The sequence below is a fragment of the Ostrinia nubilalis genome, chromosome 18 (assembly GCF_963855985.1).
Source record: "Ostrinia nubilalis chromosome 18, ilOstNubi1.1, whole genome shotgun sequence".
NCBI classification, from domain to species: domain Eukaryota; kingdom Metazoa; phylum Arthropoda; class Insecta; order Lepidoptera; family Crambidae; genus Ostrinia; species Ostrinia nubilalis.
In genome coordinates this window covers 11788901-11815617 of record NC_087105.1, presented here as the reverse complement: position 1 = coordinate 11815617, position 26717 = coordinate 11788901, and the positions used below count along the sequence as shown (strand labels likewise).

Here is a 26717-nt window from a genome sequence, read left to right as displayed (position 1 = left end):
AAAAAGTTGTTGAATTCGTAAACCTGAATCATCACTCTTATGGTCTAATATTTTTACTGGTATTGAGACTGGTTTAAGTCAAGTATTTGAGAGGTGCCATGATAACATAGAAGCTCTATACATGTAAATAAAAAGAGTGTAGTATGTAAATTAGGTCACATTCATACAGTAAAAAATATACATAATATAACAATATTAATATGCTTGAGCATCGAACTGCATACACTTGAGAGACAGTGCATCGTGTGACCGCTTCACTTATTATTTGCGTATTATACAATAATAGCAAACGTCTGACATACATACATCATACACGAACTTTTAATTTTTGTGTTTTGTTACGTAACGCTGTGTGCATAGTTTAGTGCATGTGTATGTGTGAGGTGGGATACTGGACGAATTAGCGTTGAAAATTGGCATTAAAAAGTTACAATACAAAGTAGTGTGTCTCTATATACATAGTTGACCGTCGAGTGCCTACGAGTATACTACCATATTTATACCGAATTTACTGAGAAAATTGCCTGTGACAGACACGGTCAGACACGGTCAGATACGTCAGTGGGTTGTTTGGATTCTGCCTAAAATTCTGCAATTGTTTTATAATGAGTAAGATCACCTCTGTGTGAATATAGAAGATGTAGTGACTCTTTGCAACTCCCTCTACAAGAAAGAAATAAGTACAACAGACAACTAATTTCTAGGATAATTTATTAAACCTTCTGAGGCTTTTTCAAAATGACACAGTACAATAATGTTAAAAAAATTAAAAGAAAAACAAAAACATTAATTACTTAACCATCTAAGGCCATTTCTTCAAAATGACGCAGTACAATTTGTGCAAACATTAGTAAAACAAAAACAACAAGTAAAAATAAATAAGTACACCACTAACTCGTCCGCCCACGTCGCACACACGCGCAATAAAGGACCCGCATGCGCAGTGACGCGGCACGCGAGCCTCGCCTCCGCCGCCGAGCTGGCCACCGTGCGAGAGCGCCACGTCGCCACCGTCCCGCTCACAGGTACATGACAGCTGTCAGTGTCACGCTGACAGGCGGACGTGGCGGGAAACTTGACGGAAAAAAAAAAGAATAAAACTCTAAGGAGGTTTGACGATGGAATGAAATTGAAACGCAATTCTATTATTGTAATGTTTTATTGTTTTTAATGTGTTTTCTATGTTATATGAATGACTTCACTTTGGCGTTTAAGAAGTGTGTGTATGATATACAATATACATTCATCTCTGTGCCTGTTTAAACACAAATGGAGGCCCAGCCTAAATAATTTTCAAATAATAAAGTCTATTCGAATTCATTATTAATTATTGTAACCCGCCATGTTCGTTTGTCAGTTAAGTAAATATTACAAAATGAGTGAGAGGTTTAGAAATATTGCATTTATGTTTCTAATTCTCTTCTTAATTTATATTTAGTTTGATCTGAACTGAGCTTTTGTCTGTCTTTATGTTTTGTTATCCACCATTTCACCTTCACGCCGCATTGGAGTAGAGATACTTCAGTTACTTGTGCATTTTAACAGTTACCTATTTAATATGTAACATGTGTCTCAATTCCAAAAATTGTGGCAGTATTAGAAGCACGAATGCATGACAGTATAATAAATATTACTTACTATCATCCTTAATTTCCACCTGGTTATTAATCTTCCGAACTTTGGGTTTTATTTTTTAAAACAATGAAATCTATGACTCCAAAATGATCCCAATTTAGTGTTAAAATAAAATACATGCCAAGAGCTTCCTCGTTGTGGATAAAAAAAACTTCCCGTTTTTACGTTCAATTTGAACAAAGCTACCTACTTTGTAAAGTTTTTGAGATATGTTGAGATGTTTTACCAAATGTCTTTTGAAATCCTTGAGGACCTATCTGAATTTTTTCCTCGATTTCTGACGTCATGGTGTTTGACACTGATCATGGGTCAACAGAATCAGAAGCCATCAGGAGTTCAGCAGGCGATGAGCGCGGCAGTGAAGGCAACAGTGACGGTGACGTCACAGCCGACGCCCCGGTGTCCGGGGCTTCTGTGTCGAGCTCACCGCCGAATGACACTAAAATGTCCATGGTAAGTAACACTAAAATATGTCCAGAAAGTAAAATCCCATCAAAAACAATACTTGTCAAAAAAACCAAGTCTCGCAACTCAGTTGTTCTACGGTAAAAAGTTGTGAGATCCATGTAATACCAAGTCCAGGCCAGGAAACCTTTAACGTTTTACATAAATTATTGACTTGGCCATCGCACTAAATAATTTAATTTACACGTGTTTTCATGCGATGGCCAAGTCAATATATTTATGTAAAACGTTAAAGATTTCCTGGCCTGGACTTGGTATTACATGGATCTCACAACTTTTTACCGTAGAACAACTGAGTTGCGAGACTTGGTTTTTTTGACAAGTATTGTTTTCGATGGGATCTCATTTCTTTTTGTATTTTGTAGACAGCAGTTATGTATCTAGAAAACTGGACCGAAATTGAAAAATTTTACTCGACTTGGCGGTTGCACTACCGTGCCCCCAAATATCATTTCTTTTTGTATTTTGTAGACAGCAGTTATGTATCTAGAAAACTGGACCGAAATTGAAAAATTTTACTCGACTTGGCGGTTGCACTACCGTGCCCCCAAATATTTTAGTTTTTCCTTGATTCATACACCAAACACTACTTATATTCCAAATTTGAAGCTTCTAGGTCTGCTAGAAGTGCCTTAGAGTTTTGATGATCGGTGAGTCAGTGAGTCAGTGAGTCAGTCAGTGAGTGACAAAATTAAGTAACTTTGACCCGTTATAATTCTTAAACTACTGGTTTAAATTGAATGAAATTTTAAATATACCGTGTCTTTACAATGCCTGCATAGCTAATGAAAATTCAGCCTTCTAGTTTTATCCACAACGAAGTTACAGGCGGTCGAAAATGGCCTGAATTGCTTCGAGAAAAGGATGGTACGGCCGTGCCGCTTTTTTGCTCGACTTGGTGGGGGCACTGCCGTGCCCCCAGATTGATATGCCTGTGACAGAAGACGTGGACTAACACACAATTGTTTTTCACAATTTCTAGCATTCTAGCAAGCCTTTGATAATGTTGCATAGTTACATTTGTACATGTACTTTCATGGCTGAGTTGAGACAGCTAAGTTGAAACCGTGTACACAGCGTAAATTGTTAGCTAGAATAAATAGTTCAATAGCAAATAAATTTAATGATAATGTAACAAAAGATCTGCAGGAGTTATCCAAGGATCTAATCTCGAACCTCCATTATTATTATTTGTAATAATGTTGTCTGCCCTAAAAGAGTTATGTGCCCCAAAACTTGAACGAGGAATGACTTGGCTAGGCCCCCAGAGATAGCAATTAGGGTGACATGATTTGTGTTGGGGTAACATATTTGCCTGGATGCGGGTAGCGCAGGACTGGTCGTTATGGAAATCTTTGGGGGAGGCCTTTGTCCAATAATTGACGTCATTTGGCTGAAACGAACGAACATATTTTCCTTCTTCTAGGAGGACAAGCGCTCCCGCCTGTTCCGAAGCGCGACTAGCGGAGGTAACTTGACCCCGGGCTCCGGCGGGCGCAAGAAGAACTCCCTGGTGTCGGCGGCGGAGCGCCCGCTGTCGGCGCACGAGCTGCCCGCGCAGAGCCCCACCGCGCTGGAGGTAAACACACATGTAGGAGTTGACAACTTTTTATTATTTCTTTTGGGTGGGCGGTGGTTTCTTATAATGGTAATCTAGGTGACTAGAATGAGCCGCGGACGAATTTCCTAGTGAAGACAATTACACGCGGCTCCGTTTCATTAGGTTCCAGAGGACACCGTCGGCTTTGAAGCTTCAACATGTGCCGATCGCCATCGCCGGCGCGATCACGGTACGATCATAGGGAAATGACAGGTCGCGTGAACTGTTTACTATTTTATAACATTTGGGGGTTTGGAAATTGGTTTGGGATGTGCTTGGATAACGTGAATCAATAGGCGACTAGAATAATGAGCCGCGAATGTCCAAGTGAGGACAATAACTCGCGGCTCCGTTTCATTAGGTTCCAGAGGACACCGTCGGGTTTTAAGCTTCAACCACACCAACGCGTGCAGATCGCCATCGCCGGCGCGATCACGGCACGATCATGGGGAAATGACAGGTCGCGTGAACTGTCATGGGTCGCGCGAACTGTCATGGGTCGCGCGACCTGTCATTGGCCTTTGATTGTGCCGTGATGGCGCCTTGAAGCATTAGTGGGTAGGTCCCGTCCTTCTGGCGGAGAGAGCCTCACAACCTCTGGCTGTCCCATCGGTCAGTAGGTATGCGCAAAGCATTTCCATACAAAAATAGGCGACTAGAACAGTAGTCAATACCCCGGGCTCCGGCGGGCGCAAGAAGAACTCCCTGGTGTCGGCGGCGGAGCGCCCGCTGTCGGCGCACGAGCTGCCCGCGCAGAGCCCCACCGCGCTGGAGGTAAACACACATGTAGGACTTGACAACTTTACTATTTTATAACATTTGGGTGTGCGGGTGTTTATTGGAAATTGGTTTGAGATGTGGTTGGACAACGTAAATCAAACAGCGTCTAATGTCCAAGTGAGGACAGTTATTTGCGGCTCCGTTTCATTAGGCTCCGGAGGACACCGTCGGGTTTTAGTGGTTTGGAGTGTCGTCTGAAACTAACTGTAACTGGTACTCGTGTATAAGCTACTAAGTTACTATATCAGCTGTCAAGATTTTTTATTTAGAATCGTGTCAGGTGCTTTAGTGTCTGTATTATTTATGCTTATTTAACAATTTGGTTTGGATGCAATTTTGCTGGGTGTAATCTGCCCTTGAACGACATTATCTACTCTACTATACTTTCTGGGTTGTCTGGAAATGGTCGCTTCCTAGAGACCACCTAAGCTGTGCCGTTTTGATTTGGTATTTTCTTTAATGTCTGTTTTGTGTCATCATCATCATCATTTCAGGCACAAGACGTCCACTACTAAACATAGGTTTCCCCAAATGACTTCCACATCGCCCGGTTGGTAGTGGCCTGCATCCTGTTTTGTGTGGTCTTCAATGAAATATCTGTTTCTTGCAGCCCCGCCGCGGCCTTTCAGAGCAGGTGGCTCGCGCGGTGGGCGAAGAGGGCCCCGCCCCCGAGGTGGTGGCCGTGGTGCCCCCGGGGGCCCCGGCCGCGGCCCTGCACGCGCTGGGCGCCGCCTGCGTGGTCGCCGCGCCGCACTCGCCCGACGCGCGGCATCTGCTGCACGCGCTGTATAAGCAGTAAGTGTTTGATGCGCGTTCTGTGTGAGCAGTAACTGTCTAGCTGTGTGTGAGGAGGGCCCCGCCCCTGAAGTAATGGCCGTGGTGCCCCCGGGGGCGCTGGCCGCGGCCCTGCACGCGCCCGGCACCTGCTGCTCGCGTTGTATAAGCAGTGAGTGTCTGATACGTGTCCTTTGTAAGCAGTAACTGTCTAGCTGTCTGTGAGGAGGGCCCCGCCCCTGAAAATAGTGGCCAGGCGCCAGCTGCGGCTCTGCACGCGCCTGGCATCTGCTGCACGCGCTGTATAAGCAGTGAGTGTCTGATGCGCGTTCTGTGGGAGCAGTTACTGTCTAAAGCCCGGTCGCCGAGCACGTTGAATCTAGCTGTCTGTGTTTGTGTCTGCGTGCCTCCCCTGGGGGGCGCGCCCCCACTTTGGGAACCAATGATAGCTGTCTGTGAGGAGGGCCCCGCCTCTGAAGTGGTGGCCGGGCGCCAGCCGCGGCTCTGCACGCGTCAGGCATCTGCTGCACGCGCTGTATAAGCAGTGAGTGTCTGATACGTGTCCTTTGTAAGCAGTAACTGTCTAGCTGTTTGTGAGGAGGGCCCCTCCTCTGAAGTGGTGGCCGGGCGCCAGCCGCGGCTCTGCACGCGTCAGGCATCTGCTGCACGCGCTGTATAAGCATTGAGTGTTTGATGCGCGTTCTGTGAACAGTAACTATCTAGCTGTCTGTGAGGAGGGCCCCGCCCCCGAGGTGGGGCCGTGGTGCCCCCGGGGGCGCCGGCTGCGGCTGTGTCTGATGCGCGTTCTGTGTAAGCAGAGAGTGTAGAAATAGTGTTTGTCGCACTCTCTTATGTGAGCAATAAGTGTCTGATGCTGTGAGGAGGACCTCGGCTCCAAAGTAGTAGTAGTAGACTTTGTCTACAGTACGAACGTTTACAGTATTGCGGTGTTATAGTTCAGTCCTAACAACTCTGTCAACACATCTGCGTTTTACGACGTCGGAGCGGTACCCCTCCGTCATATACATACATCTTCTCCACTCGTCTCAGTTCGTCTGTATACGGTGTGGTGCCGCATCGCATCGTGTGGCTCTAATTCTTAAATAGGTATCTGCCGCACAGTTGATAAACTGCGTGTCTGCTGCGGATTCATTCTCTAATTAGTGTTCCAGGGCCACACTTTTGAGTTATTTTAAAGAGGTTAAAGTCTTGATTAACTGCCCAACTTTCAGTGTCCATCTTTTGCTTTCTCTGCGCAATATGACTTTCTATGCGCCGTTTACTGTCGTTTTTATTGAGTTTTCTCTTCAACCTTCCCAGGACGGGCCGGCGCGCGTGCGTGCGGGTAGTCATTTGCGGCGGCGACGGAGCCACGGCGGCGGCGCTGCGGGCTCATGCGGAGCTGGCTGCGCGCCGCCCGCACGACGCGCTGCAGATACGGTTCTACATCGTGCCCTTAGGTAAGTGGCCCCTATCTAACCTCAGGACGGGCCGGCACGCGTGAGTGTGGGTGGTGATATGTGGCGGCGACGGAGCCACGGCGGCGGCGCTGCGGGCTCATGCGGAGCTGGCCGCGCGCCGCCCGCACGACGCGCTGCAGATACGGTTCTACATCGTGCCCTTAGGTAAGTGGCCCCTATCTAACCTCAGGACGGGCCGGCGCGCGTGCCTGCGAGTGATGATCTCGGCCCGCACGACGAGCTGCAGATACGGTTCTACATTGTGCCGTTGGGTATGTATCTATCAACGTACAATAGTGAATTCCGTCAGATTATAATCTGACGTAGTTTGATTGCAATCTAACCTAACCTACTGTTAGTTTATAATCTCACACATTATATTAAAAACTAACGGAGATCACAATTTGTCGATGACATATCTTTTGACTGGGTACAACAAAAGACAGGTTAGGTGTTCCCCCACTTCGCCTTTGTACTCTTACACAACATTTTTTTTTACTGAACAAGCTGTAAAGAATGAGGGTGGACTCGTATAGCTTTTCGCAGATGGCGCCAGTATTTTTTGTTTTTTTTGTCAACCAATGGTCAGCATTTATGTTCAAATCAGAGGCTTATTATGGGTCTCTATAATACATCCCACTTCTTTTTCTGTCTACAACCGACTTTGTGAAAACTGTTAGTTCTTGTAGGATCTCGATTACCTATACTGTAACAAAACCTATAGCGTGCAAGTATGATCGTCGGGAGTATGATCAACGGAGAAGAACTAACTAAACCAACACCTGTCTTACATTTTAGCAGTATGAGAATCTTCTCCGAGAATTCAGTTCTTCCAAGTCGATAACGATTCGATTATACCTATCCTCTCTTTGTTTACCATAAACAGTCGTCCTAACATCAATCCCCCTACAGGCCAGAACACAGTGGCGCGCTACCTAGCAGCCAGTGACAGCACGTACGCAGCGCTGTTTACAGGCGAATCATGGCTCGCGCTGTGCGACCGGGCCAATGACTGCGTGTCCGACATCGCTGAGATGTCTTCGAGGATTGCCAGGTGAGTTCTGAGTGTTCTAATATTGATAACAATTTGTTTGTTCTTCTTGACGTACCTAGTAAAAGTATTTAAAGCGGACTGTAAATCCGAGGAACGCTGCTTCGAACTGGTCACTTCACACGAACGTTGCTTACGTAGTTTTGGGTTTAGCCATCCCTGTCTTTCATGTGAGATCAATTTGCTTTGTGTGAGAAAGATGGAAACTTGGGCTGGAAGACGTAGCGTGCAGTGGCGGATTTACCAATAGGCCAAGTAGGCCAGTGCCTAGGGCGGCAGATTTAGAGGGGCGGCAAATTTAGCAAATTTTTTTTACAGGAAAAAAAAAATATACGTATACCTACACAATCCATATATAAATAAACGATTAATAAACGCACTGTAATATATACTTAGGTACTTATGTGATCATGAATTTTAAAATATTCCAATAGCGTTTCAATAAAAATAAAATAAAAAACTCTTAAGTAACACAGGATCTTCGGAGCCTAGCACGAGCACCATCTCTGCACAACTTCGTGTATATTGTTTTACAGGGTAGCCCAGAAGAAAATTCACTTTTGAAAATTCAAGGAAACAAAAACTGTACATTTTTGTAGAACTTAAGCTATTGCAATTTAAAGGAAATTTAGTGCAATTTATTTTAAAATTTACTATCTTTTATAAATTTTATCGTACATGTGATTCCCTTGACGTTTACAACATTCGGTCAACATACATCAACATTTTGGAAAACTTTCGTAAGCGCTCCTGCACACGACACCGCTACCACGCCGCCGCCGCGCCGCCGCCGCGCCGTCGCCGCGCCGTCGCCGCGCCTTTGCACTGTTTAAGTATACGCGCTGCGTGAACACCGCTGAGAACCGCTGAGTTAGAGTTACCTCAAAATGGATTCAGGATGGATGAATGCTGCAGAATTTTTGGATTATTAGAGTATACTCTGCTCATAAGGTAACCCCACAAAAAGAAGTCTGCTGGAATGAGATTAGCGCTTCTTAGAGGCAGTGAGATTTCACCACTGCTTAATTGGTTTGTTGCATTGAAAGGATGATTAATTTTTGAGAGCGCTATACTGGTAGGCTGAAAAGCTTTTTGATTTCAAAGCTGCAAGATTTGCAAGGTTATGACCGGAGCACTTGGTTTCATCAAGATGGGGCTACGTGTCACACTTCAACTGAGAGCATTTAGATGGTAAGAGACATGTTCCCACAAAAAATAATTTCAGGCAGGGGTGACATCTCCTGAATTCTCCTGGTCACCAGGAAGCCCTGATCTCACTTCAGAAAATTAATTTTTGTGTTGTTACATTAAGAATAGAGTATACTTTTATAATCCAACAACCATGCAGCAACTGAAGCTGAGCATTCGGCAAAAAATTTAAAATAGGTTTCGAGGTAATTCTGACGAACGCATTCCAAGATTTTGATGTATGTTGATCGAATGTTGTAAGCGTCAAAGAAATCTCCTCGGCGATGTAATTTAATAAAGGTAAATTTAAAAATAAATTGCATTAAATTTTCTTTAAATTGCAATAGTTAAAGTTCTATAAAAATGTAGGTACAGTTTTCGTTTCCTTGAATTTTCAAAAGTTAATTTTCTTCTGGGCCACCCTGTATTACCAAGCCTTGGTCTTTCTGTTTACCTTTAATTAGTTCTTAGCTAATTATACTGGATATAGGTAGCATTTCGCATGGCTCTATGCACACCGGTGATAAATTGTTCAGGTGAGAAGCTTTTCTTGCTTAAAACGGGTTAAAAACTATCTACGATCTACTTTAAGTCAAGAAAAGCTTATAGGCCAGTAGAATTAAACAAAAAAATTAATTAAATCGGAAATAATTCCTACTAAAGATTTTAGTGCTTTAATGGCTTCATTAGTTGCCCATAAAGACTCCTAGGTTTTCGACTTCGACGGAGTTGTGCTTAAGTGGTGGGGGCCCCCGAAAGGGGCGCTTATTCGGTTTTCCGGTTATACCGCGTAAAGGACTTACCCTATCGAAAAGTGGTCTTCCTGACGGTTGCAGGGCATTTAATCGAAGGCGACCCTTTACAAGGCTTCGGAGCCTATGGGTAACGAGCCATTGGACGTGGAGAGGGTCATTAATTATACACATATTTTCTACTTTGCCGAACATTTGCACGAGAACGATTTGTCCAAAACATATGAATTTGGTCTTATTTAATGCAAGATTAAATGCCCTTCAACCGTCAGGAAGACCACTTTTCGATAGGGTAAGTCCTTTACGCGGTATAACCGGAAAACCTAAAAAGCGCCCCTTTCGGGGGCCCCCACCACTTAAGCACAACTCCGTCGAAGTCGAAAACCTAGGAGAGACTTAATGGGCAACCAATGAAGCCATTAAAGCAATAAAATCTTTTGTAGGAATTATTTCCGATTTAAAATCTAATTCTTCTGGCCTATTAATGCTTTATCTGTTTTGTGCATAGAGTCAGAACTTATGAAAAAGATGTCATACGTCGATATAATTAATGATTTTGCAAATTTAAAATCTCGCAAGAAAATAATGTAAAACTTATTTGATCTCATTGTCTGTCACCATTAACTGAATTGTTAACATGTTATATTTTAATAGAAATTGTTTGTATTGTTTTTAAACTGTTAAGTCCAATAAAAATATTTACCAAAAACAATGTTTACTGACCACACATTATTTTGTCTGTGTTCATAATTATAGTGTAGGTATTTTTAACTCATGCCTTTGCCACCATACTGCTACTTAGGTCAACATTAAACTCTTCATTACATAGCAGGTTGCAATAATAATCTAGTAACTGACAGAAATATCATTAAGTTCACAATCATACTAGTAACGGGATTAAACTAACGTATTGAATTTCAAAGGTTAGTAGGGGCGGCAAAAATTGAATGGCCTACTAGCGGCAAATTTGTAAATCCGCCACTGGTAGCGTGGGCAGGCCTCCTACTAGGTGGACCGACGATCTCGTAAAGGTCGCGGGAAGAGCCTGGATGCGGGCAGCGCAGGACCGTGCATTGTGGGAAACCTTGGAGGAGGCCTTTGTCCAGCAGTGGACGTCATTTGGCTGAAACGAACGAACGAACGAACGATTCGAAACATCGAATAAAGTTTTTAGCTGGTGTTGTGCTCCAAAAAACTTTATCCAAAGTTTAGAATGTGGCCATCTCTCTCACGCAAAGCTATATGCCAGCATGAGCGACGGTGACAGACAGACCCGAAAATAATCAAACAACGTTTCGAAGTAGGATCGATCCAACAGGTCTTTTGTAACATATCGTTCACATAATAATATAAAGATGTATGTCCCTAGGTATTTGAACACCATCGGGCCCGTGAACAACGTGCCTATCGGGGAGGCCATGGTGGCCTACCGCGAGAAGTCCGGCGACGAGGACGCCAGCCAGACCTTCGTGCCCTTCATCGCGGTGAGTGCTTGTAGACAATGTGGCATTTATATCAGAAGGATCGCTTTGATATGACTATCTTCTACTATATAAAAATAAGTCGGGTTTTCCTTCCTGACACTATAACTCCAGAACGCACGAACCGATTTCCACGGTTTTGCATTCGTTGGAAAGGTCTCGGGCTCCGTGAGGTTTATAGCAAAGAAAATTCAGGAAAATTTAACAAACGAAATTCCACGCGGGCGAAGCCGCGGGCGGAAAGCTAGTGAGGTTTAAAACAGTTTATATTGAAACTTTAAAGGTTTTTTTTAAATCGTAATATTTTCAGGTACACCATTTTTAATCAAGTTCCCAATAAAGAACTTATCCGTGCGTATTCAAATTTGTCGCTGTTATAACGATTCATTCACTAGTTTGTTTCTTGGGGAACGTTTTTCAGTTTAAAGATAACGGTTCGGGCTACAGCGGAGACTAGCGCTCGCGACAAACGGTCGAGACGGGAGACCGCGACCGGCAATAGGCTTTAGGCCTTTTCTTAACCTTTAAGTCATGAGGGACTATTTTACCAAATCTCTGTCTTGTCAGGGACCACCTCATAATCATAATCGGTCAAAAGTAAACCAGTTTGACTGCAAAAATCAGTTAAAAGTGGTTTTGACTAAGGCGTGCAAGTGCACTTCGTGGACCACTTGGAATGCCTCCAGGGACCACCAGTGGTCCGCGGACCACCGGTTAAGAACCACTGCTTTGGGCAATGTTTAAGCATCAATTCGGAAGTGATACCTGAATAGGCGATAGATACCTAGGACGGATTTTTCATCGTCAATATCTTCTAACTGAAGAATAAAATTGTCATTTTGACATATTTCCCATTATGAAACTGTCAATGTGCCAAACTTATTCTTCAGTTATCCAATGCAACGGTTGAAAAATCAGCCTTTAGTCAAGTATCTGCAAGCGATTGAGTCAAGCAAGGGTCTGCGGGTGTCTTTGGGCGACGGTAATCACTGTTCCAAAATACTGAACTGTCCTATCCATGACATTGACAGCGGGGCGCCACCGTCTATACCGGATCGCTGGTTCCGATTTTTGCCATGTTGGAAACATTATAGTTGAACGATGGTAGCGCCCCCCTGTCATTGAGTTTGGTGGGACAGTTCAGCGTGGGTCATCTATACCATCAGGTGATCCGTCTGCTCGTTTGCCTCCTGTCACATAAAAAAAAAGTAACGATCATAATATCCCGTTTCGGTCGCTTCGCTTGTCTCAGTCGCGGCTTGAATTGCTGCCATAACATGTATTTTTACAAAACCTATAATTTAAAACAGATTTTTTTAACCTTTTTCATGACGCGACCCCCCTGGTATGAAAAAATATTTCGCGACCCCCCGACCGCTCACTTTTTTTTTCATGCATTTTATAATGTTACAAAGATGTAGGGACCGAATATTTCAATCCATACAACATTTGGATGGATTTGGATAATTAGATTTCGGATAAATCTATCATTATAACTTTACTGATTCTTTTACTGAGGTAGTTTTTACGACCTCTCGCGACCCTACAGAGGCTTGGCGACCCCCCAGGGGGTCGCGACCCACAGGTTGAAAAACACTGATTTAAAACATCTATGTCTGTTATCCAGGAGGTTCGCGTAGGCGTGAGCGAGGGCGCGGTGTCGTCGTTAGAGCTGGAGGAGGGCGGCGGCGGCTCGCCCCCCGCGCGGCCCTCGCCGCCCGCCACGCCCGCGCCCGCGCACGACCTGGCGCCGCCGCTGCTGCGCGCCGAGCCGCTCGAGCTGCAGCTGGACTACTGGCTGGTGAGTGGCTGGAGTGGGACGCCAGTGGAGCGAGGCCGCGTGTCCTCGCTGGAGGAGCACGACCTGGCGCCGCCGCTGCTGGCGCGCGCCGAGCCGCTCGAGCTGCAGCTCGACTACTGGCTGGTGAGATACTAGATAAACTTTAATTGGTAAAGCTCGCACGTAATTATGTTGCTGTCGCGCTCGCACAGTCACTGCGGGCGCCCGTCGCACAGTCGCGACAGCAATATAATTACGCGCGAGCGATGAGGATGGGTAGCTTGGGGTCATTGGACAAAATTCTACGTGCTCACGGACCAGGCTTTAGTAGCTGAATTGTTGGACCAAAGGGACGCAATGTTATAGCTAGAGCTAGAGGAGGGCGACGACGCCGCCACTGAGCTACAGCTGGACTACTGGCTGGTGAGTGATTGGATTGTTGACACTAAAGGAACGTGAGCGTGACCGCATTTTTGTCGAATTTGACTCTCCCTTCCATTTGCCCGCACGTCCGTACTAGAGTGTGACGTCACGGCTGATAGGTGCACAGTTAAATCGACTGGGTTGTAGAGGAAGGCGGCGGTGGTTCGACTTGACGCCGCCGCTGCTGCGCACAGAGCCGCTCGAGCTGCAGCTGGACTACTGGCTGGTGAGTGGCTGGAGTGGGACGCCAGTGGAGCGAGGCCGCGTGTCCTCGCTGGAGGAGCACGGCCTGGCGCCGCCGCTGCTGGCGCGCGCCGAGCCGCTCGAGCTGCAGCTGGACTACTGGCTGGTGAGATATACACTTAAAAAGCCAGGATAATTGAGGACAGTTGACACCAAAGCGGAGTGTCATCGCTAGAGCTAGAGGAGGGCGACGACGCCGCCACTGAGCTACAGTTCTACTGCTGACTGGTGAGATGACCCTTTACCTGGTAGTGGCTGACATGTTGACACCAAAGGAACTTGAGCGAGGGCGCAGTGTCTTCGCTAGAGCTAGAGGAGCACGAGCTGGCGCCGCCGCTGCTGGCGCGCGCCGAGCCGCTCGAGCTGCAGCTGGACTACTGGCTGGTAGGATACTAGGCTTCAACTATAGTCCAGTCGCTAAGCACGTAGAATTTCGTCCAATGACCCCAAGCTACCCATCCTTATCGCTCGCGCGTAAGTGTATTGCTGTTGCGCTCGCACACTCACTGCGGCCGCCCGTCGCACAGTCGCGACAGCAATATAATTACGCGAGAGCGATAAGGATAAGTAGCTTGGGGTTGGATTTAGTGGCTGGATTGTTGACACCTAAAGAACGTGAACGAAGCGAAGACGCAGTATCTTCGCTAGAGCTGGAAGAAGGTGGCAGCGGGTTACTGGAGCTGCAGCTGGACTGGTAAGATACTAGGCCTTTAACTAGCGGCTGGATTGTTGACACCAAAGGGGCGCAGTATCCTTGCTAGAGCTAGAGAAATGCGGCGGGCACGACCTGACGCCATCACAGGAGCTGCAGCTGGAGTACTGGCTGGTGAGATACCTTTAACTGGCAGCTTGATTGTTGACACCAAAGGAACTTGAGCGAGGGCGCAGTGTCTTCGCTGGAGCTAGAGGAGCACGACCTGGCGCCGCCGCTGCTGGCGCGCGCCGAGCCGCTCGAGCTGCAGCTGGACTACTGGCTGGTGAGATACCTTTAACTAGTAGTGACGGAAATGTTGACACTAATAGAACTTGAGCGAGGGCCCAGTGTCCTCGCTAACGCTAGAGGAGGGCGACGGCGCCGCCACTGGAGCTACAGTTCGACCACTGGCTGGATTGTTGGCACCAAAGGAACGTGAGCGTGAGCCGATGTGACGTCACGGCTGATAGGTGTACAGGTAAATCGACCGGGTTGTAGAGGAAGGCGTACTAGAGCGCCGTTGTGACGTCACGACCTGGCGCTGCCGCTGTTGGCGCGCGCCGAGCCGCTCGAGCTGCAGCTGGACTACTGGCTGGTAGGATACTAGGCCTTTAATTGGAGGCTTGATTGTTGATACCAAAGAGGCGCAGTGTCGTCGCTAGAGCTAGAAGCGGGCGGCAGCGGATCGCCCCCCGCACTCGACCTGACGTCGTAACTGAAGCTGTAAGGTAGTGGCTTGATTGTTGACACCAAAGGAACGTGAGCGAGGGTGCAGTGTCTTCGCTAGAGCTGGAAGAAGGTGCCAGCGGGCCGCTGGAGCTGCAGCTCGACTGGTAAGATACTAGGCCTTTAACTAGTGGCTGGATTGTTGACACCAAAGGGGCGCAGTGTCGTTGCTAGAGCTAGGCCCTCTAGGGTTGCCATCTCTAAAATTTGGCAACCAGAACAAGAAACCAACCAACCCCGAATTTTGGAGCACGAAACCCGGACATGTCAACAAATTTTTTTAAAACTTCGTCGCATCGCCGGCATCAGCCTGAGAATTGACGCCCTCTAAACCCGAATGGCGCACTGAAGTGATAGGAGAACAATCGCATGTAAATCACATTGGCGACACTTCCGAGTAAGGTCATATCACACACCAGTGACACCAATTAATATTGAGGGTAGATTAAAGTTGTTATTTCGTTGTCCAGGTGCCGGGTCGCGCGGCGGAGGGCGCGGACGGCAAGGTGACGATCAAGGCGTCGTTCCGCGCGCTGCACGTGTCGCGGCAAAACGCTCACCTCTGCATCACCTACCTTACCAAGGAGAAGAAGCAGAAGAGTGAGTATACATGTCTTGTTGGAGATTGAAGTTTATACTAGTTTTAGGATACAGTCACCACAGTTAACCGCCTCTGTGGTCTAGTGGTTAGACCACCTGCTTCAGACGCAGAGGTCCCGGGTTCGATTCCCAGTGGGTGCAGATTTTTCTGTTCGGTTTGGTTGGTGGTAGGGCTTGTTCTAAGTCCGCCTGGCTAGCTACCACCATCTTACCTAAGTCTGTCGCCATAACAACAATGTTAACAGCATTATTGTGTTCCGACAGTTAGAGGTAAGATAGCCAGTTCCTCCGTGGTTGAGGATTCCGGGTGAAGCTCGCTTCCACCTTCGGCCTGATCGTCACTTACCATCAGGTGAGATACAGGCCAAGAGAGCTTCCTCGTTGTGGATAAAAAAACATATTATGCTCGTACAATTTCATGCTTATAACAAGCGTGTTCAAACAGTGATTCGACACACATGCTACTAACTAGCAATTAGCATGCTTCAGTGCTAGTAATGAGCATGAGTGTAGTGTACTGTACCTTTAGAATAAAGGTCAAGCCAATAGATTCATTGAGCAGAGTGTAGCAGATTAAGTTAAACTTTTAGTCCGTGCGTACTTGTAAAGAAAATAACCCATTACAATGTTTAGAGATATGTCAATTTGTACCATTTTGTCCTCAGTAATGCGCCTTGGCAAGAAGAAGGAGAAGTCCGGAGAAACGGAATCAGGCCGCGCGCAAGTGGTTGACGGCGTGGCGCGTCTCATCTGCTCCGCCAAGGGCTCGCACAACGCGCCGCTCAAAGGTAACTGGCTCTTAGATCATCATCATCATCTCAGCCATAGGACGTCCACTGCTGAACATAGGCCTCCCCCAATGCTTTCCATGTTACCCGGTTGGTAGCGGCCTGCGTCCAGCGCTTTCCCGCTACCTTTACGATGTCGTCGGTCCACCTTGTGGGTGGACGTCCCACGCTGCGTTTTTCGGTACGCGGCCTCCACTCCAGAACCTTGTTGCCTCATCGGCCGTCAGTTCTGCGTACTATGTGCCCTGCCCATTGCCACTTTAGCTTGCTAATCCGTCTAGATGAATAATAAGTCTAGATGATTAAGGTTTATTCTTTGGACCAAGGAAACCACATTCACCATTTTGTTTTCTTGCAGTATTCATCGACGGCACCGAATGGAACGGCGTCAAGTTCTTCCAGCTGTCCACGCAGTGGCAGACGCACGTCAAGACCTTCCCCGTGGCCACCTGCGGAGCGCCGCTCGCGCCCCCTGAGTCGTAAAGTCGGGGTCACTGACCGCTTGACAGCACTCGTGGTCATCTTGGCCACCGCTCGGCGGCCGCAGCGTGCGCACCGCCATCTACCGGGGTCAATGACCGCTTGACGACGCCCGCGGCCATCTTGTCCACCGTCGCTCGGCCATCCTCGGCCACATTCGGCCACCCGACGACGGCCGACGAGCCGAGTCCATCTCCAACCCTAATCGTACCGACGCAACGTCGACTTTTGTGTAATCAATATTTATTACGCTATCGAGCTGCCATGATTTATTAGCGCGTAGGCGGCTTTTGTTATGTATTTTGAGTAGCCGTTTGAGAGTCGATTTAGAATAAAATTTGCCGTGCGCATTCGCGGTGCAGTATTCGTGTGTATTCAAGCTACATAATAAAGGCTCAATAATCACGTTAACTATTCATCATAGTCATTCATAATAGTTAGTATCGTATTTAATGTTATAATGGTATAGTAGTTATTCGTGTACTCAACATATATCGAGAAATAATGGTTCGTGACATTTCCAATATGTATGTAAGTTAGATTTTATGTATTGGTGTAGTGAAAACCGAATTTCAATGAGTATTCGTCGGCGCATATCAGAGCTGGTTCGTGCTGGGCGAGCGGTTGTTTAGTCTGTGATTCGTGAATGCAGTTTTTTGTTTTTAATTAATTAAGACAAAGGATTGTCGCAGTCATCTTTTGTATTTTTTATAAGCGCAGCTGAAATGCTATTTGGCGACGTTTTTTAATTTTGTACGGTTAGATGTTTCAATAGTACGTTTAGATGCAAAATAGAATAGAAACGTGTTTACTTCGATAATATTTTATGATGAAATAATCAACATTATCTTCCTACATTTTCCAAGCTATGCTTAGTCTTCTGTGTCTTGTGTTGTAGTATTTTATTATTGGCGCTAAAATTTTAAAGTATCTCGGAAAGAGACTTGGCTCTCTCTAAATTCGAAATTAATTCCGAGCCAGTTTTAGAACGTTTTTTTCCTCGGCTAATTTTATTGTGGAAGAAAACTATCATTGACAGCAGGCGCGGATTCAGGTGTTGAAACTGTAGAATCTGCCTGTCAACAAGCGACTATCTTTTTTTTTTTTCAATAATATGGCTCATCTTAGTTGAATAAAAATGTCTACGCCATTATTCTTAACTTAAGGCACTTTGACTCAATTTTCTCTTATAAATTTAAATATGAATATACTCTTTAATGTTGACCCTAAGTCCGCGCCTAGTTGCCAAAAGGGACGCATGGAGTCGGCACCCTAGATGCCAACGACTGTCTCATGATATCATAGATGTAATTTCTATATTCTCAACATGTGTAAAGTTTAGATTTAGCCTTTGTCCGTGAGCGAGAATGCAAGTTCGATTGGTTTTAGTGCAGAGTGAAAATTCTTGAGATTAAATGTTAGAGCTTTTGCGTGCGCCCGCCAGAGGCGCTGATAGTTCCATTTTACGTTCGAAATAAAGTTTTCTTTTTATTATAGTTATTTTACTATACTTTTTAGTATTTACATTATTAACTGTAAAAGATAAACTTTATGCCATACTCATGGAATATAAAATTGTATGTAAAATTATCTGTATTAACCAAAAATTGATTCGGCTAATCTTCTGAATATTTCAGAAACTTATTAATTAATAAATTGTGCCAAAATATAATGTATTCTTCAATTAACTTATCGTAATGTTCATCAATAAAAATTGAATTATATCCAGTTTCAATCATAAATGTACTTGTGTAAAAATGGGTCAATCCACAAAAATGTGTCAACTCTTAGTCCCCGCCACATTTCACTTGATATATTAAATAATATTGTATTCCAAAATTGTTAAGTAACAGCTCGAAATGTGTTTTATTCATTAACCATATATATTTTTAAGAACTATTTTTATAACATCTTAAATCCCTTAAAAATTACCCAAAACGTCATTCCCTAGGCATGTCCGTACTCCGAAAGTTTGTGTTTCGGCACCCATATTTTTAGAAACATCTACTTAATCCTTTGTTTTAATTGAGGAATTATCTATTTAATCGCACGTTACACCAATTCTATTAATATTTTGCGGTTTTAATAAACAATAAATTCATTTTCTTAAGTTGAAAAAATGTCCACAATTTTTATCGTCATTCCCTCGCCACGCACTGATTTTATAATTTTGCGCTTTAATATGTATGTAGAGTGAAGACATTTAGTTGAGTTTAAAGTACGATACGAAGTTATCTTCAGACCATACTTGCTTTGCGGTAGCCGTTTTTTGAATTAGTGCAAACGTGCCAGTTGTTGCGGAAACATGTGTTAATCCAGTCACTTCGTCAGTCCCTAGTTGAGTAGCTTTATTGATTACAATAAGAAATTGTATATAATTTAATTAGTATTTACGTGTGGTTTTTTGGCTATTTTCGGCACATCGTATTAAGCGTCTTATAATATAAAGTTAATCTGCATTTGTGTTAAGTTTTACTCCAAATCGTCAGTCCCTAGAGCGTCAGGCCCTAGCTTTAAACGGCACTTGGGACTAAATTACTAGTTAGGGAATGATGTTTTTTATATAGTGATAATAACAAAACAACTACATTATGTATATTAACTTATCTATAAATGTTAAGGTTATAAGTTTTATAATTTATTAGAAGTCATAAAGGAGTAATGTAGTATGAAAAAATTGAAAATTATAATTTCTCCTAAAATAAAGCATAAAATGACTGGCCCTTTTAGACATAACATAATTAATTAATAAACTATAATTTACACTAATAAAGTATTCAAAAGCATCTTAAAAAAGTTACGGACAAAATGACGTCGAAAATATACAGATTTTTATGGAATGACCCAAATAGAGATCGAAGATTTTTGGAATGATTGATTGATGAGAAATTTAAAGGTAATTATCGGTCATTTGTCGGTAAAGTGCGAGCGATATAAAGTTAGCATAGTAGTATTTCGTGTAAATACTAAAATAAATGTCTATCGTTGTATTGGATTAATAAAGTAAGTGTCCATCTATAATATCGTCAAAACAAAATACAATAAAAAACGATTATGATAATTGTCGGTATATGAAACGTAAGTGTTTCTCATAATATCTTTTAGGCGGTTAGCACCGACGAGATGCAAGTTTCTTAAATGTTCAGAAGCAGAGCTATTTGAATTAATTGCAAATGTTTCGAAATATAAAATTTGATAATGTAATGGACTGCTAATTTTTTATTATTTCATACCGAGTCGGAAATAATATCTAAACTTGACATAAGAAATCTGATATTCATCGCTAATAAACATGTAAATTTTGCTTAAAATTAAGCTAGCTGTATCGCATTAATAAATTGTAGGTTTTTGAACCTCTTAACTCTCCTTACGATCAAAATTCAATAAAAATGACGCCCTTTTTGCCGTGAATTATCAGTATTTAGGCCAATACACAGTGAATTACTGCGAATACTTCGTAATCATAAGTTTCCCAAATATATCCTCCTTGCTTAACCTTATATTTATTCAAAGTCGAAATTCCTTATAATATATTCTTAACTGGTGTAATCTAATCTTTCTATTGTAGTACAGTTAACATCAAAATGTAGTGGACTTTCTAATGATACTAAACCCATCTGATAATGTTTCCTTTTCAAACATAATACATTAAATTAAATTACAGACTTTTCCAAATGAGTACAGTAGTAACAGAGAAGACTAAAAACTTTCAAGATATAAATGATTATAAATATTGTATTGTTAGCAGTCTTCTTTTAATGCTACATTACATTTTTGTTTGAACAATAAAAAATTATTTGAAAATCTTTTATTTGCTTGTCAGACTAAAAAGCTAAATAGCAAAGGTTTTACCCAAAGGAAAAATCCTGCTGATATTATTCATGTTACGAATAACTTTCTAATACTTATTACTTGTTTAATTACTACATGTAACATGATATAATTATTATTGAACACAAACCTTGTATTATTTGATTGAAGTGTAAAATAAAACATTTGCTTGCTGTTTACTTTCACCGATTTAATTACATATCAAATTGTATATTGATGAAGTGAATCCATGAATGTACAGAAAAAAATGCAAATGTTTTATTGTATGTTTTCTATAATTTTTGATCTCATAACTGCTATCTTGGCAAATTAATTTAAATTGGCAATGTTGTATGGAAAATGCAATTTGGAATTGCTGATAAATTAACAATGTGTGTAATCATCACAAACTTTTCTAATAATAGCCAAAACTATCATTGTTAGTGTAAAGAATTTTATTAAGTTGAATAAATTAGTACAAAAATATGTTTTAATTATTTTTCAAATTGTAACCTTTCAACCAAATCGCATATTAATGTTAGACTATGCAATAGTTATTGATTTAAACTTCTTCAAATGTAAAACATTTTCATTTTATTCCATAATGACATCTTGAATTTTATTTCATTAGAATATTCTTTTAAATTATAAGTGATGAGATTTATTATTTTATCTTAATTTGCAAGTAATGATTTGTATTTATTGTACAAATAAAAATTTGCATTGAATTTCAAGTCTTTTATTTTTTATTTCAGCCATTGAAAATAACAAAATTGTTAAAACATCATAGATAAAACATGCTGGTCTACACATACAGATTTGATGTTTTTCTGTTCAAAATCTATCACTCTAAATATATAAACTATATTGTATCTAAATAAACATTTCACTATATTACATAATTGAACATTCCTATAAATAAATTGTTAGGCATTTCTATTTGATCATCACTAAGATAAGAGTTAACACTTACATACAAAACAACAATAACAATTACTGTTCTAGTTCAACCCCTCAAACATGAGGAACTGGTTTCTTAAACCATTTGTTCCCCCTATACCACCTTCTGGTAATAAGTAGGGCAACTTCTCTGCCCCCCTTTTTGGAGAAAACTCCCATAAGTTCCTGTTACTTTTAGCTAGCTCTTTCAAGTTCCATGCAGCTAGATATTTGGACTTTCCGTGACGACTAAATACGTAAACATTTTCTGGTTTTGTTTCGTAAGAGTCCGAAGGTTCCTCTAGAATGATGACTCCGCAGATGAGTGCCCAGTGCGCTGTGTGTCCATTCTTGAGGCATGGGGTATGGTTTCTGTCCGAATCATAACTGCACTTGAGTTAAGGATGATATAAAAATGATATGGGTTGCATAATTTAAGTGAAAGTAAAATTATGAAAAAGTTTAAATGGTTAAAAAAAAGTCTGTTTAATAAAAAAGGATACGGAACTAGTAACACAGCACCTTCCAATAATTTTTCTATAGTTTCTGGACTAAACAGCCCTCCGATTTTTACGCTACACTTGACATTTTCTATATTTGCTAAATTGAATACTTTCTCTACTATTTTGGCCATGTATTTACAACTAAACATTTCTCCATTATAAGTATATCCTTCCGATTTTGTTATGTTCAGGATTTCATCTGGAGGGACTGCACCATTCACTAACATAGAGAGAGCTACTAATCCACAAGTAGGCCCAACTTGCAGTATAGATTTAAACTTATTGTATTTATGCTTGAAGGGTACAGTATGAAGGCCTAAGTTGTTCTTGGTACATGCTTCCTGTAATTCTGGATCTTCTCCCGCCCATTCGCAGAGTTTAGAATACTCATGGCTGTTGTTTGACGAAGACTTTGTGGTTGAATGACTATCAGGCAAAATATTGGATGCAACAGGCGGAGGTGGAGGAGCCGGTGGTATGGTACACATTTTATTAAGTTAAACTTAAACTTACGGAAAAGACTTCACTTAATTAATTGCCATTTAAGAATTTTTGAGCTCAAAAATAAACTAGTTTCACAAGCACTAAGCATGCTAAGCACTGCCATAGAGAAAAGTAATACATAGGAAATAGAGAACCCTCTCTGTCAAATTTTTGAGCCTACTAATTGACAGCCTGGTGTTAAATTCCCTGTACTTAACCTACGTACGTAACGCTCACATACATACATAGTACACGCACACATACATACATAAAGTCCACGCACACATACACACAGTTCACGCACACATAGGCCCTCATAACCTTCAAAGAATTATTGTTTTTATGATGTACAATGTAGAATTTTTTCAAATCCATTATTTTGAAAATATTTATCTTTATGGTGTACGTATTGTATTATTTTCAAAACAATGGATTTGGAAAAATTCTACATTGCACATGGAAATGCAAATAAGTAAACAAAAACTTTTGAATTTAATAATTTTACTTTATTTATGAACACACATAATATTATACACCAAAAGCGTCTTTTCGCAAAGTTTTCAACAACACTAAAAAAGCATTTGCACATTGAGAAAACTCAGATCACTTGTGAACATAACAGAAAGTTTCTTCGCGATTCACGAAGGAACGAACAAAACTCCGATGAACCAGAACAGCAGCAGGTACGAAGGAATGAACTTGAATTTGACTCGACGACTCTTCAATACTTTAATAGGGCCACAGAAAACTTAAATGATGGCTAAGAAAACAAGAATGCATTTAACATAACAAAAACAACACCGGCCATTTTGGAGGAAAAACAATGTTGCCATATGTTAAATAGTAATTTCTACTACTCTATTATGTAAATTATAACAAAAATGTCAATGTTCAGTTTTAAATTAAAACAAATTAATTTCATTTAAAAAAAGTTTTCACATTGTAATTAACAATATTCTCAAATATATTTTAATTAAGAAAAAAATGAAAATATGAAGGAAACAGGAGCAGCGACATCTAGAGCGTTTTAGGGTAGTTAAAAAGTATTTGAATTTATTCACCGATGTCGCTGTTTGGAAGCAAGTTTCACTTCGATGACCGTTGTATGGAAGTTTCCATACCCTGAGCACTGCTAAGCACCACATAAATAAATGTCACTGTCACTACTGTCAGTTACAGCTGACTTGTATTCCACATAGTAATTCAATGCAATGTAAACGTTAAAGCCATGTGCATACGGTTTGTTATTTTATTGTTATCTATTGTTGAACGGCATGCAGTTCAATTTACTTAACTCTTGGATTGGTGAATATTCGTCCATCTCAGAGCATTTGAATAAATAAGTTCATAATTATCCATTATGTTTAGACTTGAAGACTCGATTTTTGTTAATGTTAAAATTTTGATGTGGGTAGTTTAATTATGATTTTTAATGCCTATTCAGTCTGTCAGAAAAAAACAGAGAAGGCGTGGCAAGGCGAGATTCATTCATTCATTTTCATTGATGAACAGCTGGGTGGAGTAATTCAGTCAGTCACTCATTCGTTCAGTTAATAACAGAGAGGGGCCGATTACACGTATGGCGAAAGATTTTATTACCTCTAATTACTTACTGTAGGGAAAGAAAGTGCTTTCTTGAGAGTTACAAACCGGTTTGTGTAATAATTCATCATGTCCGAGACGCGAAAAAACCACCTCTCCATAGATGGAGGGCAGGTAAAAGGGGACGACAACGTTGCAACTTACAAGCCCATACCAGATGCTGATTCAGGTAATTTAATATTTCAAGGACCAGACTTCTTTACTTTTCTACCTACTTGGTACTACCTAATTAAGGTCTTGTCAGTCATTAAATAGTTGTATCTATTCTTTTACAAAAAAGTTTTGCAATAATTGAAAGTACAAATTAGTCATAATAATATCTACTTTATAGATTTATAAGAGCTCTTTAAGTATAATTTGCCAGATTTACGTAATATAGATTACAGTTTAAGTTACAAATAAAACTGTTATCAGTTAGATGTTTTCACGTGTGGTTGCGTTGCGTTATCAGAAATCGAGAAATGTCAAAGCTCGGCTATCCGTCTAAATTGAGATGGGAGTTGAAAATATCGAAAGGACTTAGGAATTAAATGTTTTTTGTCTCCATTCCCGCGTTATCTCATTTTATAATACCATTATTTATGATTATGTTTAAAAATATGGACTTATGGACTCAAAAGTATGTTGGAACTGGTCGGAGCCTGTACTAAATAATATTTTATTTATTCAAATTGGGTTCATCGCTACATGGTTGGGTTATAAAGCGCTTTACGCGAGCGCCATTTTGTAATGTCGTCGCTGAATGGAACAAATGATGCAAGATTGTTCAAAAATTTCAATTTAAAGTATCCTGAATCTTCAATTATTGTTTGAATTAACAAATTCATCAAAAAGTGCAGCGAGAAGAGTGTACAAATGAGTGGTAATTTATTTAATTTTTATTGTTGTCATTTGTGTCAAGCTTTTGGGTTTTGTAATAAAATTATTCATGTTTGAATAAATTAATGTTTTTGGCTCATAGTTAACAATTGAATTTTAAATAATTTTTTACTATTAATGGTCCCAGCTCATTGAAGTATTTTAATTAATTTGCTATGCTTATTTAACTAAAATATTACCAAAAATGATTACAAAAAGACACCACATACCTACCTACCATACATATTAAAAGAATTTTAAAGAATTAATCATTTTCAGCTCACGAAATTGAATATATTGAGACAGAAGGGGATTATATGCAGATGAATAACACAGTGATTGTAGATGGAGAAACTCAAGAAGACGGAGATGAGCATTGGGAAGACAAAAGTATTAGATTGCTCTTGGACATGTACCTGCAAAACATTGAGAAGTTCAGGGATCCTAAAATGAAAAAGAAAAACGTTTGGCTTAACATCGCCCATGTGGTCGGAAAAGGACCAGAAAACTGTGACAAGAAATTCAGGAATTTGAAACAAACCTATGTTCGATTATTGAAGAAAAAGAATCGGAGTGGAGCTCTAACCGTCAGGTGGCCATATTTTAATATATTTGAGGAAATATTCAGTGAAAATGGTGAATATCAACCTGAGATTCAGCAAAAGATACAAGAGGGCAACACGGAAGATGTTGCTAAAGTCCTCTTATCGATAAATGCTGCACGTCCTATTGAAGCTTCAGTGCCAGACAATGAAGAAGCATCCACGAGCCAGAATGATGAAGCCAAGAAGAAACTGAATAAAAAGAGATATAATGAGTTTAGAAAAATTACTCTTGAAATGAGAGACAGACAAAGGACTGTTGAAGAGAAATTAGATAGACTCATAAATATAGTTGAAGAATCAAACGCTATACAAAGAGAGAGAAATGCTATGTTCCAACAATTTTTGGAAAAATTAAATAACTCACAATGACACAATATCTATTATGCTACGTGTTTGAACTCCATCTCAATGTGATTTTTGTAAATATTTGATTAAGTGACTCATCTACTTTATTAATAAAGTAAAATTTATTTTGATATTAAATTATAACTTTTATTTATTTGTTTGCCTAAAATATTCAACTTATAAGTAGGTAGGTAAATGCTATTTTTTCAAATTAGGTCATAAAACATTTGGTTAGATGCTGCTATTTATACTGATAATTTAATCAACATATTTTCTACACACAAGTACCTAATGTGTTTGGAAAATACTTGTAGTAAATTGGTTTTGTTTATTCATGACTCAAACATTAACAATGTGATGTGAAGTGGTCTTGATCAACAAACTGTTAATTTTACTCTGAAAGGCTTGTTCCATTACAATAGTAGGAAAATGTTTATATTTTCAGCCAAAAAAACTTAGACTGATCATTTATTTATTTATTTATTCATGAATAGAACGGTAGTACCAATTACACTATTCAAACAAGACGTAACAAAGCTCAGAACATTTAAGTACTTATAAACAATTTAACTTAACTTAATTTCATGTTTGTATTATGTTTCAACACATTCATCTTTACTATCTACCCTACTAAAACAGTTTACAGGCACTC

The 26717-nt window shown here is 41.3% G+C and overlaps 3 protein-coding genes across 3 annotated transcripts in view; 2 read left to right on the top strand and 1 right to left on the bottom strand.

The window, feature by feature from the left end:
• LOC135080902 (phosphofurin acidic cluster sorting protein 1) overlaps positions 1-21458 on the top strand; it is a 203123-nt gene extending 181665 nt beyond the window's left edge. Inside the window, exons 9-26 of the mRNA XM_063975632.1 lie at positions 945-1025; positions 1952-2088; positions 3527-3691; positions 4352-4474; positions 5091-5275; positions 6575-6714; positions 6760-6879; positions 7627-7768; positions 11075-11189; positions 12814-13110; positions 13333-13421; positions 13537-13738; positions 13921-14016; positions 14514-14609; positions 15523-15652; positions 16318-16440; positions 16799-18681; positions 19773-21458. Coding sequence (XP_063831702.1) covers positions 945-1025; positions 1952-2088; positions 3527-3691; positions 4352-4474; positions 5091-5275; positions 6575-6714; positions 6760-6879; positions 7627-7768; positions 11075-11189; positions 12814-13110; positions 13333-13421; positions 13537-13738; positions 13921-14016; positions 14514-14609; positions 15523-15652; positions 16318-16440; positions 16799-16923 — 2366 coding nt within the window. The 3' untranslated portion in view covers positions 16924-18681; positions 19773-21458. The remainder of the gene's footprint in view (positions 1-944; positions 1026-1951; positions 2089-3526; positions 3692-4351; positions 4475-5090; positions 5276-6574; positions 6715-6759; positions 6880-7626; positions 7769-11074; positions 11190-12813; positions 13111-13332; positions 13422-13536; positions 13739-13920; positions 14017-14513; positions 14610-15522; positions 15653-16317; positions 16441-16798; positions 18682-19772) is intronic.
• LOC135080748 (actin maturation protease) lies at positions 21454-22757 on the bottom strand. The gene is made up of 2 exons (XM_063975469.1): positions 22173-22757; positions 21454-22056 (listed from the first exon to the last, which is right to left on the bottom strand). The coding sequence occupies exons 1-2, from the start codon at positions 22658-22660 to the stop codon at positions 21732-21734; spliced, it is 813 nt and encodes a 270-aa protein (XP_063831539.1). The 5' UTR covers positions 22661-22757; the 3' UTR covers positions 21454-21731.
• Positions 22758-24152: 1395 nt separating this feature from the next.
• Positions 24153-26717, top strand: part of LOC135080739 (probable maltase) — a 42560-nt gene continuing 39995 nt past the window's right edge. Inside the window, exon 1 of the mRNA XM_063975450.1 lies at positions 24153-24426. Coding sequence (XP_063831520.1) covers positions 24327-24426 — 100 coding nt within the window. The 5' untranslated portion in view covers positions 24153-24326. The remainder of the gene's footprint in view (positions 24427-26717) is intronic.

Coding starts and splice junctions, on each gene's coding strand:
- LOC135080748 (XM_063975469.1), bottom strand. CDS start 22,660: ATGTGTACCATACCACCGGCTCCTCCACCTCCGCCTGTTGCATCCAAT. Junction 22,057..22,172: donor GGTGCTGTGTTACTAGTTCC/GTATCCTTTTTT, acceptor ACTCAAGTGCAG/TTATGATTCGGACAGAAACC.